Below are 15,775 nucleotides of genomic sequence, written 5' to 3' on the forward strand. Positions count from 1 at the left end.
GGCGCGAATAATAACGCGCAAAAAACTTAATCCGTGGCCGGCGTTAACCACGTTCGTTGCGAACGCGCTGCACACACACACACGCACGCACGCACGCACGCACGCACACATGACACATAGGCGCGCGCGAGCCGCTCATGCTAGCCGTGCGTCCGCAGCGCTCCATTCCCATCATCGGTCTGCCCTTTTCTTCATTTCATATCCCCACCAACTTGGTTTGCCTGAGGTTTCATCACTTCTCTAACACTTATCATCGCAGCACAGGAGGAGCAATAAGCGCCCGTGGTTACGGGTGCGGGAAAGCGGTGTGTGTGACAGACAAGACAAGAGAGAAGTGTGTACCCGTACCTGAGATCTCCTGGTGGGGCACGTTGACCAGGCTGAAGCCTTTGGACGTGTAGGCTTGCCGGACGTCCCCGCAGCTCCGCGCTTTCAGCTCGGCCCCGACCGACACGCAGAGCGCGGACAGAGCGCACAGAAGGGCTCCCGATCCCCGCATCGTGGGCTCCGTGGAGGATCCCCCCCGCTCGTCACGCACTGACACGATCCGTGGCGCCCCTGCGGATCCCCCCGCTCCTCTCCCACAGAAGGCGGACGAAAAACACCTTAATCAATCACAGTCGCACCGTCCCCTTGGAAATAGAGGAGGGAAGGAAGGAAGGAAAACATATAAACAATGCTGCACGTTTTTATGATGACTGTAGACTAGAGTAGAAGCCCAAGTTGAGGCTCATACATCCAGCGTGGGCAGCAGACGCGCAGTGTTGTTGAGTCAACTTCTCTCACACACAGAGATACAGTGTGTAGTACAGTGCAGGAGAGGAAAGTAAGGATCGGGGGGGGTGGGGGGGGTTACACACACACACACACACACACACTCTCACTCAGTCAGTCACTCATTCTCACACACACACACACACACACACACACACACACACACACACACCGCACACCGACGAGTCCGAGCGCTCCACAAAACGCGGACCGGAGCGAGAGGCGCTCCGCTGACACGGCGAGCGCGTGTTCCATTCCACAATAATATGATGCGATGTAAGAAGACAATAAAGCGAACTTCAACAATCGACTTCAGACTACCGGAGATCAGTTTTAGTAGTGCTGTATTACGGTTATTATTCAGAACTTAACTGACACCTTTGTCCCAGGCGACTTGTTAGATAATTAACTTCACACTTATAATTAATCATAATTAACTCGAACGGTACTGCTTGGAAGTATGTGAATCCTATAGGGATGATCATTATTCTTGTATAAAATACAAAAAAGAACCAAATCTTAAAGTACATTTATAAAATCAATAAATGATTTGCACACCAGATTCTACTTACATACTTGGTTCAACCAAAGTAACTTGGGGTTCACTTATTTTTGCACCTGCACAACTTCTACTACACACACACCGTCTGAAGCCGCTAGTCCCAAACAGGGTCACGGTAAAGCGAAGCCTAATCCGGCAACACAGGGCATAGGGCTGGCGGGGGAGGGGACACACCCAGGACGCCAGTCTGTCGCAGGGCACCCCAAGCAGGACTTGAACTCCAGACCCACTAGAAAGGAGGACCCAGCCAAACCCACTATGCATCCCCCTCTCTACTACGCACAATTCCCTCTAAACAAACACATAAAATTGATCATTACACAACTATTTTGCAAGGTGAGAAAAACTGCTTCTTATTAAATAACACCCTTGTGATAAGGATACATCTGGTAGTGTAGTGATTAGCACTACTGTCTTTGGACCAAAAGGTCACAGGTTTGATTCCCCACCTCGGGCTGTAGAACCCTTGTGAAAGGTACTTACCCTAAAATTGCTCCAGTAAAATTACCTAGCGTTATGAATGGGTAAAGAATTGTAAGCTTGTAATAACTATAATCTTAACATTGTAAATTGCAATAGAGAAAAGTGCCAGCTCAATGTAAAACTAAGGGACACAAGGGGTTCACAAACTTTCAAGAAACACTAAGTATAAAGCCAAGGATTCTTACTGTATCAATTCAGCATAAGGTGACCCAGTACCACATAGATATGTAAGGCAGCATGTTTTGATTCAAACTTGCCTTCAAGCTTTTGCTGTAGTTGATTAGTCATGAGTTACAGGGATGGCCACCGGATGGTGATGTGCAGGTCCTTGGATTCAGCCCCACTCCTGCTATAACAGCCTTGGTCAATGTACTTACCTTGAATTACATCACACTGAAACGGATGGAACGTAGCTCTACTGAAAATAATAAAACAATACATTTACAATGTGGAGGGCGCAGTGGGTTGGGCCGGGTCCTGCTTTCTGGTGGGTCTGAGGTTCGAGTCCTGCTTGGGGTGCCTTGTGACGGACTGGCGTCCCATCCTGGGTGTGTCCCCTCCCCCTCCAGCTTTACGCCCTGTGTTGCTGGGTTAGGCTCCGGCTCCCCGTCACCCCGCATGAGACAAGCGGTTGAGATGGTGTGTGTGTGTATAGATTCACAATCAGCTTAATACATGTATGTTTGAGATGAGAACATAATTATATTGCATAAAGTCCAAGTGAAATTCAACAGTCATCAAAAAGTGATATGATCACGCTGCAATAAAATTTTCCAGTCTATTTAGACTTCTAACAGACGGTGTTCACTCAACATGATTTTTACTGCTTGCTCAATTTACTTAATTAAAATTTGTTAATTGAACACAATTCTTTTGCATTTTGTCTCAACTTAATTTCACTGTGTACAATCCATCTACGTTTACTTAATCCAGTTGTGTTGGGACTATGTGAATATTTGTTGGGTCAGTGTATTGCTGAAACTGAACTGAAAGAGGGAGGCTCTATTAAAAAATATATATCTATTTATATAGTATATTGTATTATATATAGTTATAATTTATTATATAGTTTATCAGTCTATTACTTTATTAAATGAATGACACGTAATTAATAATAAATATAATTAATAATGTGATGGAGATGACACAAAGATACATATTATTTTTCTGTCTTGTTTTCTCGAAAAAAGCAGAAAACCTCAAGCTTCTTTTCGAGATGATAAAAACAAGACAGAAAATGTTGGCTTCAGTATGTTCGTGCGTGTTTCCGCTAAGGTTTATCACACAGCTTCCTTTCCATGGGGAAAAAAAAATCTGACGGACTTCTCTTGAAACGCTGCCCATGTATTTAGTTTGTATTCAAGAAGTATCAAGTTTATTCCTCACATATTTTTGTCTCTGCCTTCTGCGAGTTTTTTTTTTTTTTTTTTTTTTTTTTTTTTTCGTTTGCGCGGGAGCAACTTCAAAGTGAACGAGCGCGCGTGCGTTAGACTATCGCGACTATCGCGGCCACTGTCGCGATCAACTGTCGCGACTATCGCGCAACTATCGAATTGTTGATGTAAAGAACTGTTAATCGTGATAGTCGCGACAGTTGATCGCGGTCATGACTGTTTGTAGAACACCCTGCTGTATAAACAAGGTAGCCATTGTAATGTAAGGTGTGTTATCCAACACTAATTCACCCTGGACAAATGAGCGTTAAAAGGATGCATAAACAGGAGTTGATACATTGAATAATTCCAGAATTAAAGTCTTGCATTTTTCATTTATTGTTTATTTGTTTATAACTCTTGGCTCATCCTGTCCATCTTCAAGATGTATTACCTTCTGAAAATTAATTTTTTTTTTTTATAATATGTATATATTTGAAAATACCCCCAAAATACATGGTCTTTACAATATTAACATTTACATTATGGTGGGGTACTGTCAGAATATGTAAACCTACTTCTCTTCTGTATTTGTACACCACGGTACTGGTCTCTAGGAAAAATAAAATAATAAAGTTTAAAAAAAAGACTGAATATTTAATCTTTAAATTATTATGATCACTTAATTTCTTGGTAGCATTTGAGATTAAATGATGAACACGAAGCAATCAATTGCTTAAATCGCCTGAAGGAAAGTCCTGATATACATTCTAAAAAACATGCACAAAGCTGAACTGTTTGTATTTTTGTTTTTTCTATGCCCTGCTGTTGTAAGCTGTGCTTTAAGGTCCTCAACAAGAGAAAACTAACAACTATCCAGTAGGTAGTGCTGCAGGTTAGAATGCTGTATCCTCGTAACCTGAATATTCATGGTTCACATCTCCTCCTACTGCAGTACCCTCTGTAAAGATACTTTCCCTGCACTGGTACAGTAAGATTACCATGATATATAAATGATTAAATAACTGTAAAGTTGCTTAGATAATAAAAGGGTTCTCTTGTGTGTCTTAGTTGACTGAATTAAAAAAAAAAAGTTTGTTTTATGGAATAAAAGATACATGGATGCTACCATGTCATCCTCCCTAAGACTATTAATTTGGTAGGATGTCTTATGAAAGACATGTTATCTCAGTCCCTGCAAAGGGAAAAATGGCCACAGATGAGAAAGAACAGGCAAACTGTCCCTGCAGATTGGTGCCGATGTTCGTATTTCACAAGATCTGCACCGAATCTGCTTCGTAACAGGTTGTGGTGAACACTGGAGCCCGTGTACTGTTGTCACGGTTACGGAGGCTGAGGCTCTGTGGACCGTTCGATTTTCAACCACCAAAACAATACTGCAACATAAAGTGTTCCCGTGAATCACAAAAACAAACTGAACAGGTAAAGCAGTAGTTAGATATTTGTAACTAAAAGTTTGCAAGTCCCCAGTGAGACCCAGGTGCTGTACCCTTGAGGGAAATACAGTACATTCACTGAGTTCTTTCTGCCGCAATAAGTCTATATATAGAAAATATGGAACTGTATAAGTGAAAAAATCCAAAATAGATACTTAAATTTCGCAATGTAATTAAATAAAAAGAATAAACATGTTTTTTGAGCCATGAAGAAATTTATAAGATGTGGCAGGGTTGGAGAAAAAAAAACATGCACAGATTTCACTGCTTCTCTGGCCTGTTTGATGTCAAGCTGGCAAAGGCATAAAAGCATCCTCAAGGTATTGTGACTGAACAAAGGACAGAAAGCAGGGAGGCTGTGTGACAAAGCACAGGGTGGCAGAGGCTGCGGCTCACAACGGGAGCCGAGACGTGGAGCGCTCTGCGGGGTGCGACCCCCCCTTCCTTACCCCCGCCCCCTGCTGCCCACCCCACCTGGAATGGATTGCTCTCTCATGTGATATTTATTGTAGAGGAGGTTCGAGGGTTGCAGTCTACGGAAGAGGCTACGCACTCGGGATGCCCTCCCAGTCGAGACAGACTCCCTCTCACCCATCACACCTCCCAAAACCAGGGGAAAGGTTAGGTACCGAAACATATGAGTCCTGCTCGCATGGTGCTTCTTGTCTGCTGCCCCCTGGGAGGGTCCTGCTGTGAGGGTAAGGAGCTGGACACGCAACACAACAGCGTCTTGCTGAGTGGCGATCTGGGCACCGCATCAGGAGGCCTACGCAACGCAGTAGGAGCTGCTGTGTTTTGATAAACTGTCCTACCACCTGTCACACACTCTCTTCATTACCTTTTTTGGATTGGGGGGGTTAGTTCAGAGGTAAGCAATAAAGGTGGGCGATCAAACAGCACAAACAGTAACTAGAGCTGTGTCACTAAGACTCTGCCGTCATGCATTTACAGCCAGACTGTAAGCTGCACATGGCACTTTGAATAGGACGGTCTGCTGAGGGAATAATTCATCCGCTTAATTAGGGGCAGTGACAGTGAACAGGCCTGGGGTGGGGGGTGGCAGTTACCCACTACAATGTAAACTCTCTCCCTGCAAGAGTCTCGATGGAATCAACAAAGGAGCAGAGTGAATGTTCTGGATTGGCCTGGCCTCCAAGGCAACCTGGGGTAGAGTATAAGAGCTTTATTATGATCATGGCATATGAGGCAGTTTACACTGTACGTAGGATGTCAGTGCATCACAGGGCAATCACACACATACACAGTCACACACTACAGGCAGTTTAGAGTCACCGATTCACCTGAAACACGTCTTCGGACTGTGGAAAGAAACTGGAGCACCTGGAGAAAACCCACACAGACTGGGAGAACCAATAATAATAATAATAATAATAATGCTTAGGACAGATTGTGTCATTTGGACTTGCAGAAAAGCAATCCATAAAACTGCAATAAACGCAGACCTTTGCTAGATGATCCAGTTTTCCTGAAAGTGACAAACCATTTGAAGCTGTAGTGGTTAAACACGCTCTAAGCTGAAGGTTGCTGGATCAAGCCCCAGGAGAGAACTGCAGCAGTCACCTTGAACAAGGTATGTATCCTGAAATGCTGTTGTAAAACATCCACCTGCATAAATGAGTGCAATTCGTTCCAAATGAAACATTTGCCCAAGAAGCAAAATAATAATGATAATGTATGACAACTACTTACAGTATTAACACTGTTCCAAGATTTATACGAAGTGATTTATTTATAACCAGACCCCTCTTTCAGCTGTTAACCAGGGAATACATGGAGGTCACTGAAGCGATCTGCTTTTTCTGTCCTCTGTCCCCAGGGCAGCACCGTGGGGACTGCCTGCTTGACGTGTCATTCGAGAGCTTCTTGCAACCACTTTCCAGTTCGACCACAGCAGGAAGGGCCAGAGCCCCGGGAGGAGGAGCCCACTTCATAATCAGGTAGAGCTGGGGCAGCCTGTGGCACAGAGGTGTCTGACGGCTGATTAAAAGGCTGGTGGTTCAGTCACAGGGGTCACCTAACTTCATCGGAAACTGCTGTTGTACCCTTTATGAAGCATACCTCTCTGTCCCAATTTGCATCAGTAAACAACTATTATGATGGTTTCAGAAGTAAAATTACAAGCCGCGCAGTAGAGAATTAAAAGACATATCCAACTACTGGACATTATGAAAACATATAAAATATTAATAGAATTGCTAATGGTTGGGCTTAAAAAGATGGGACCCATCTACATACCACATCATAATGCACGTGTTTGTTTCACAGGTTAAATTTCAAGATGCATCATTGCGTTCGGATTTCCTATTCATAACTCAAAGACAGATGCAGGTGTACAAAACAGGCCAGCTGACTCAAAAAACAACAGTTAGATGCATCTCCTCATGTACAACATGAAAGATGAAACTAGCTAGAGATGATGTATCACCAAGTGCAAAACCTGTCCCTCATTACTACACACCCCCCACCCAACTTGGATTAGCATACAGACCCTTAATGTGTGGCAGAGTTGCAAATGTTGCATTTCCCTAACCCCCTTTATGAGATCGATAACCTAATTACGCATGCAAGTTTGTGAACGTTGGCTTGCAATGTCAGTTCGGCACAGTGCTGGTGCAGTGTTAGTTCGGCACATCTGCCAGGCAGGGGAGAAAGGGGAGTCCCAGCTGGATGAGAGATGGAGTAGTAGGAAAACCATGGGCCAGGTTGTAACTCAAACTCTGCAGTCACCCGACTGCACGGGCACTCGCTCCGTGTTTTCGAAGAACTGCATGTCCTTCGTTGACAAGCAAACACACGAGTGCTTTGCGGCAGAATGACATGTGAGACAATAAGACCAAGTGATGTTTTCATCAGTTTTGTGCCAAATACGTGACTTCTGTTACTGGAGGAGACTGGGCTGACTTTGCACAAAAACTACTGGGAGCCAAACATCAATACATCGCACATCAATGGCAAAATGTTCATAATTCATTCACAGGCTTTAAAAATTAAAATGTACAGATTTTAAACAGAGTCAAAGATGTATATTAATCCTTTCAGATATAATCCAAGCAGAGCAAGAACCTATTATCAATTTAATGTGTTTCAGCCATTGGGTGAAAGTATTCTTTAGACAAGTCAAACCTTGCTGTACATGTCACAAATTGCAGAGTCTCATAAATCTGCTGAACACTAAGAATGTTTCTCTATTCCAGTCCTGAATGAGCACCTTCCCCACTCATTGCTGTTCATTTTTCTGACTTGGCAGGGGGTAGATGGCAAGGTGGTCAAGGAATCAGACTTTAGGCCCAGAAGGGCCCTGGATGGGAAACTGCTGATGTACTCTTTTGCAGGGCACTTCTAAATTTTCGTGAGAAATATGCATGGAGGTGTTACTGAGTGTAAGTCCTTGGGAATATGATTCTACTATGACATCACACTATGCATGACTCAAAGACTGTCCCATCTCCATAGAAACATACAGATTTAAAGGAGGGATTCCCAAAGAGGGTTGCTGGCAAGATCTAATGTACTCTACTTCATAAAATATCTTTAAATGTATGATACAGTATGAATGTGAATAATGTATATGTTTCATTCCTAACAGTTACTGTATATGAACTATTCCATTTATTTTTTAAAAAATTCTCTTTTTAAGGAAAAATGAAAATGCTTTAATCCAAATAGAATAGTGTGGACGTAACTTGAAAAAAAGGGACAAGCTTTGTTTTCAGTTTGTCAGAAGAATTTACTGGTTGTTGGAAATTATTTATAACTAATTAAGCAAAGTCTGGACATGAAAGTAAATCCTACTTTACAGCATTTTCTATTTAAATTTATATGTACAGGTAAATACAGTGACACTAACAATCTGATACATGCATCAAATGAGCTTCCCTTTTGAATCAAAGTTTACTCTGTAATGTTTACTATGACTAATTTAAAGCCATGCTTATTATTTTATAATTTATGACTCTTCCACAAACCTAGAGTAATAGAAGACAAATTATCATAAAAATCATGTATCATGTTGCTGTGCTAGCTAGCATCTGTACAAATCACAACATAAATGCAGGAATTAATAAATATGTAACAAACTGAACACATAATCTCGTTTCCTCTTTTCATATAGGCAAACAATTATAAACCAAATACAAAGGCATTAATGTTACCATGTTTTTGACATATTCAATGAGTTAATTCCTTGATTTACCACATTATATTATTGTAGGTCACAAACCAATGATAGCTGTGTAATACAATATTACCCCACTTGATGAGTTGAGTGGATTTTATTTTTACAGGAAATGGTTCAATGAGAAGTAATTAAATATGAAATTTACCATCTATGCTTTATGCTTGATTCATTTACACAGTTGTGGGATGCACTATGTCATGAATTGATGGAAAGCAAGTGCCCCGTGCAAAATACAACAGCTGGGACCTATAACCCTCAGGTCTCAAATCCCATTCTTTTTCCAGCACTCTCCAAGACAAGAAGAATGTAAATATTTGGGATTCCTGTCCAGGAACAGAGGCTTTGAATTGTCATGTATGACACAATTTGTTTGTGGAAAGATTTGTATCTACTCAAACACAAAGTACACTCAAGATTCTTCTCAAAACTTACAGAGGAAAGACCAGTGAAGTTACAGAACAATTTAAAGTAATGAAAATTGTTTCAGAAACATCAAGACAATAAATACATCTCTGTGCAAAATATACAATTTCCTGTGATACACCTGAGTTGTGAAAAGCTATCAGGAAATTGAAGGGTTAATCTTGTACCTTATCAGCATATTTTAAATGCACCTGTTCCAGTTACTATTCGCTGTTTTATTCATGCGGTGGCATGAATATGCAAAATATCAAATAGTTATTTAATGTACCCTCTGCCTTACATTTCAAATTGCAATTAATTATTTAGTGCCGGAAAAATCCAGGAACGAGAAAAAGCAGGACTCAGAAGCGCATGAGGAATTAAGGTAAAGTAAACTGAAGAAACCGCCGAAGCAGTACCGTGGAAGGTACCACCATCCAGCTTAGCCGCAAACTCGTGGAACCAGCCGGCAGGCCTTTTCTCGACATTTACGCAAGGTCTGGCATTTGCTTGTTTGCAAGAGGCTGTTTGCACCAGCCACTTCTTTTAAGTGCACTTTGGCGAGGCAGAAGGGTATGTCATGTACGCAAGAGGCCAAAGTCATCTCACACGGCTCATATGCTGACTTCTCAGCCTGGTTCAGGGGACATGTCACACTGCACCACTGGTTTGGTTGGCCTTTCAGGAAGTGTTTAACGACAGCACCAGTATCAAAACATTTAACGTGCACTCACACCTGGAGCCTCGACGATAAATGCAGCTGAGCATGTATAATGACAAACGAAAACAGTGGGAAAAAGCAGCACCGCAGGTGCTTTGAACTGATATTCCTAATGAATGGGTCGTCATCAATCTTAATTATTGATGTCGTCCCGGGTTCTGAAAGCTTACAGGTGCAGAGTTGCTTCACTGTTTTCAGACTTTGTAAATATTCCTGGGGGCTGGAATTTGAATTACAAGCAGCTTTCTTTAGCTAATATCAAAGTCATACGCGAAAACCATTACCGACAACAACAGGGCACTAATAACATGATCCAACTAATCTAAACTAAAATTACGTACAGTTTGTTAGGAACGCAAGTATTGACATGGGTTCAAATTGCATCAACACTTGAGGGGAAACGTGTGTGAACAATTGGTTCGATGTACAGCGAGTTTCCATCAAGATGGCGGCGCTAGCTGCGCTAGCTCGGCCACTTTCCACAGCGCGACTGCCGGTGGTCTGAAAAGGCAGCTTTGATAAAATCACGCGTGCATAAACGATTGCGCGTCTCCGCCGTAATCCAATTATCCCTGCAACACATGCCCGCGGAGAAAAACAAAATCCAGAGGGCTGCCTCCAACACAGACTGTACATTATCTACATTTCCAATTATCTCCAGTCCGTTGCAGTACAGGGAGCCATCTAGGGTTGCAGCAGTTACTGTGCATTACAGCTGGTGATGTACGGGGCTGCCTGTGTCTGGCGCCACCTAATAAGAACCAGAATAATGGCTTATCGTTCTTTTTGCACAGACGCGCTGTTGCTGGATCTGAACAGTCTGTCAGATGCGAAACAACAGGTGAGAACAACATGCAAATGGAAACCACATCAGTCTTGGGGAAAACAATCACAAACTCCTGTGTGAGTGGAAAAAGAATAGATGCTTAATGAAAAATAAATGTATGCCATAATTGATCACTTCAGGAGCCTTTCTAGCTTCAGCCTTTCCCGTATCAGAGTTTGTGTATTTCCATATCCTAGGCTACTCAACTGTATAGCTCTACCTAGATCAGGGGTCCTTAACCCGGAGTCCATGTGACACTTGGGAGTTCATGGATGGGCTTCAGGGAGTCTGTGAAGCACAGGCTTGCTTTGAAAACAAATGTAATATTACAATGCTGTTACTGTCTAGGATAAAAATAAATGTAATGGTTGTCAAATTTAAGCGCAATAAATTTGTGGACATTTTTCTTGGAGTGGGTCCTCAGATTTCATGAGATTCTTAAAGGGGTCTAAGACCTGGAAAAGGTTAAGAACCTCTGACCTTGACTAGGAGGCAACCAAAGAGAAACCGTCCAAAAGCGTGGACATTGTGTAACACACAGCTGAAAGTATTGCATTAAAAATGCCGATTTTATCTCTTTGGTGTTGATTTAATATCAGTTATGACAACCTGATTAGAAAATATTGAAGGAGATCCTATAACTCAATGAAAAGTTACGGTCACCTTCACCATACCAAGATCACCCTAGGCTGTATCGGAAGGCTGCTGTTTCTGATTAAGACGGGGAGGGAAAAAAATTAAAGGAAAACATGTTCCAAAAATGAACCATGTTCTCTTTTTCTAAATCGATATTAACGAAGGAGGCTTTGCCCACCAGGCAGATCTGTCCTCAAGTTTGCTTGCGTGCGCCTGACTGAAATGTCATTTTTTTTACGCCTAGAAAAGAGCTTGGAATGTGACACAGGAATTGTCCACCCAATCGAGGAATGCCAGGGGCAATAGCATAAGCAAATACATTTACACGAAACTGCTCCATTTTAACTTTTTGAGCCTTGTGTCTGAAGTAAAAATGTCTCATAGGATATATCATAGCATTTTTTAGGGGTTTAAGATGAAATTGATTGGATGACTGAACAGTAAAGAATGCCTGAAGTTGCCAGCCAGAGGGACCTTGAGAACTTGAGTCTCTTTTCAAGCACAAATGTAGAATGTAGACTGCTGGAAAAGGGCACCCAGAGAATTCTGAAAGTTCAATTTGTATAATTAAGAAGTGTGATCTGAGACTAATACTTTAGTTCACCGTTCACGCTATCTGCAATAATCAATACCAACCTCTGGTTTAATTTGGGTGCATAATTTCAGACTATTGTATTATTTTCTGGCTCAGCACACACCAAGGGCAATAGATATCAAGAGCCTTGCCCGAGGGACCAATGTCCTGCAATTGAGGGTTTGTGTTATGAAGACTGCAGTCTGCAGGGAAGATTGCAGCAGAACTACCTGTGATGTAAAACCATTATGATGGGTTCGCTCTTACCAGCTTTGACGACCCACGGGGCTAAGATGGCAGCCCTTTAGATGCTGACTTAAGCAGAAACATCACATGTTGCAGATGAGTCAGAATGAGAAAACAGGTCTGCAGGAAAAGGCTTTGTAATGTTAGTGTCTACAAGGGATTCCTTTACCACATAAAGATGAGCTCTTAGTGCCGGTCACTGTAAGGACAGATGCGCTCGATCATTATGGCCTGAATTATTTGGCAGAGTCACGGAAAATGGGATGCGTGGATGGCTTATTTGTTGTAAAAAATGTGCAGTGGGTAAAAATGAAGGCAGGTCATGAAAGGTGAAGCACAAATGTTAGAGACGATTTCAAACTTCGGCCTTTGGGTTTTCCACAAAGGGTTTCAGAAATGTACATTTTTATCAAACCACTACAATGGTAATTAATCTGTGACTGACAACTGCAAGTGACAACATGTCAAGGGTAAAGATGCACAGTTTTGATCACACAGATCACCCAGTTTTGTTTCATTGCAAAAATTTTTTAGTGTGATCTACCCCAGAATATTTTAAAACAATTGCTCAGGGAAAAAATCAAGTCCAGTCGAAATAAGCACGAGTGTGTTTAAAAGCACTGACCATTTAATGTCTGAGCCGAGAAAGGTCTTGATATACTTTACATCCATCACACACAGTTTAATCACAGTTATTTCATTACAGCAATTTAACTTAATCAAGTTATCTGCATTTAGAATTTGACAAATGGTTTCCCTTCCAACAATAATTGCATCCAGGACCTTGCAGTGCATCTGAACATAAGATGCTAATGTCTGTTTAATGTTTGTTTAATTCAAAGAATGAAATAAGGCTAAGAAACAGGAACAAATAGATCAAACAGCAATGTCCATCAAGGAGAGCTATGGCTCCCACAAAGCACACACAAATCAATAAAAAGCTTGTTTACTAAATGTCAAACCACTATACTTCCACCTGTTAATCATTTATATATTACCAGGAAAAGGGCAACTGTCAGCCTGAAATCAATGCAAGGTTGCAGGGTTTGTCTGAAGGAATGATGTGAAGAAATCTCACATTTAACTGAAGACAATTCAGTTTTCCATCTTTTCCCGTTTTAATCACGATTTGTATGGGCCACCACACCTAAAAGCCTCCTAAGAAAATTCAAGATTGGTTGAGACTCAACCAATTGGTTGAGTTGTGTGTGTGGCCTGTTGAGTATAATGGGTTTAATAAAGGGAAAAAGTGAAAATCAGTCATTTGTAGAAGTATTGGGGGTGTACTAGAAATATCTAGTAAAATTACACACAGTTTCTGAACCGCTTGTCCCATACAGCGTCGCGGGGAACCGGAGCCTACCCGGCAACACAGGGCGTAAGGCCGGAGGGGGAGGGGACACACCCAGGACGGGACGCCAGTCCGTCACAATCTAGTAAAATTAATGTACTAAAAATATCTTTTTGCTCACTTGTGATAGATATCTATATATTTACATTCATTTATTCAGCAGACACTTTTTGCCAAAGCAACTTGCAATGGATACTATGTAGTGTTATCAGCCCACACACCTTATTTACCAAGGTGACTTACACTGCTAGATACACTACTTACAATGGGTCACTCATCCATACATCAGTGAAACACACTCTCTCTGTCACTCATGTGGGGGAACCTGAACAGCATGTCTTTGGACTGTGGGAGGAAACCCAGGCAGACATGGGGAGAACATGCAAACTTCACACACACTACATATATATATATATATATATATATATATATATATATATATATATATATATATATATATATATATATATAGATATATGGAGTGACTACAAAGGTATTTCTAGCAGAGTGCTGCATGATGTATATCTGACTAAGGGTGTATCTGAATGCCATTTAGCTTGAAGTGAAAACTATTCTTCAAACATACTAATTATGTATTCCATGTGTAGGAGACCCTGTAATGAATTGAATTTTCTGCTTCAACTAATGAAACAACACCTCTTTAATGAGCTTGAAAGGTTGAGAATTTCTAAAGAAGAATTTTACAGTAATTGTCCATGTAATCTTCTGTAGCGCAAGAGTGTGTTTGGCTACTTGTGGGGAAAAAAAAAGTGAAAAAGGAAGGTTTTTGTGAGCAAGTCTGAAAATTGAACGGAGCGATAAACCAGGATACTTTGTGTTATATCAGAGACAATTTTTCATTTGTCAGCTGTAACAAATATTAATACATTAATTAACAAGTCTTTTAAACTCCAGTTGTTTGGGGAGAATATTGTGTGAGGAGTGTATGAATGTTGCTGCTTTCAACATTTGTCTCCTTTTTTAGGCTCACCTGGAAACAGACTTGTGGTCTTGGAAGGGTTTGTTTAAGCAGCTTCCCTTGCTCATTTTACTGGGGGTTATCTTATAGTAAATGCACCAGAAGTTACATATCACATTTTACCCAACAGACTCATTTTTTGTCATTCTGAAGTGGGAAAATCCAAGAGTGGACCTTGACCCAAATCTAGAAAGTTCTGCTGATTGGGAAATTTCAGACTATGCAAAATATCCTTTGACCAAATGGTTTTGATATCTAAGGAGCAAGTGACTTCTCACAGCAACTTTTATTAAATTTGATAAGATGACAGCATAAACATGGTCACTTTGTTTACACATCATAGCTTCATACAATTAAAAATAATAAATTCTCCTTTTTCAAGATCCTCCCAACGTGCATATACGCAATCATTTACCTTAACTGCTTATCTTGAGCGCATCCCAGAAGCATGAGGCACAAGACCAAGGAGGACTTATCCTGGATGGGACACCAGTCCATTATAGAGTAGCCACAGATGCAGAGATTCACTTACACACTTAGGGAAATTTAGAGTCTTCAATTCACCTGAACTGCGTGTGTTTGGAATGTGGGAGGAAACCAGAGCACCAGAAGGAAACCCATGCAGACCTAGAGAAGATGTAAACCTGCACCCAAACAATCCGGGCATAGTAATCATTTACACATTTAAACCTTGCTTATTTATTTAAAGAAATAACACAGGCTAAATAGACTTATCAGATCCAAAATCTATATCCTGATCCAAATATTACATTTTTTATCCTTACTCATTTTAAACTTTTAGTTTAATTAAAATGAGCGCTGACTAACATAGAAAAGAAAGAAAATGTTCTTTTCTGAAAATTAAGACAGGATGACTTCTTTTGAAGAAATTACTTCTTTTCAGGTGTACTCTGCTGAAATAGTTCCAGGTTTTATTGTAATAGATTAGATTTTAGAGTGCAGAGTTAAGTAACCTCTTGTATAGTTTTTCCCCATGTCTTGAATTTACTTTCCTTTAGCCACTGTACATTTACTGAAGTCTACCAGTTTCTTAGTGCTGCACACAATTGCCTGTTGCTGTCAGCTTTGCCTTAATGCTAACAGCTATACTGATAAAAATCTGGTGAAATACAGCTGAGTATACATTCTGTAGTGTTTTTGAAACACTTGTAATAAAGGAATTTTTTGGACCT

The 15,775-nt window shown here is 41.1% G+C and overlaps 1 protein-coding gene across 1 annotated transcript in view; it reads right to left on the reverse strand.

The window, feature by feature from the left end:
- The window catches only part of LOC108928527 (glypican-6-like), a 179,170-nt gene extending 178,353 nt beyond the window's left edge, over positions 1-817 (reverse strand). The window contains exons 1-2 of the mRNA XM_029256581.1: positions 737-817; positions 349-632 (exon numbers count right to left, since the gene is read on the reverse strand). Coding sequence (XP_029112414.1) covers positions 349-499 — 151 coding nt within the window. The 5' untranslated portion in view covers positions 500-632; positions 737-817. The remainder of the gene's footprint in view (positions 1-348; positions 633-736) is intronic.
- Positions 818-15,775: the final 14,958 nt, after the last annotated feature.

The sequence above is a fragment of the Scleropages formosus genome, chromosome 12, assembly GCF_900964775.1.
Source record: "Scleropages formosus chromosome 12, fSclFor1.1, whole genome shotgun sequence".
NCBI lineage: Eukaryota > Metazoa > Chordata > Actinopteri > Osteoglossiformes > Osteoglossidae > Scleropages > Scleropages formosus.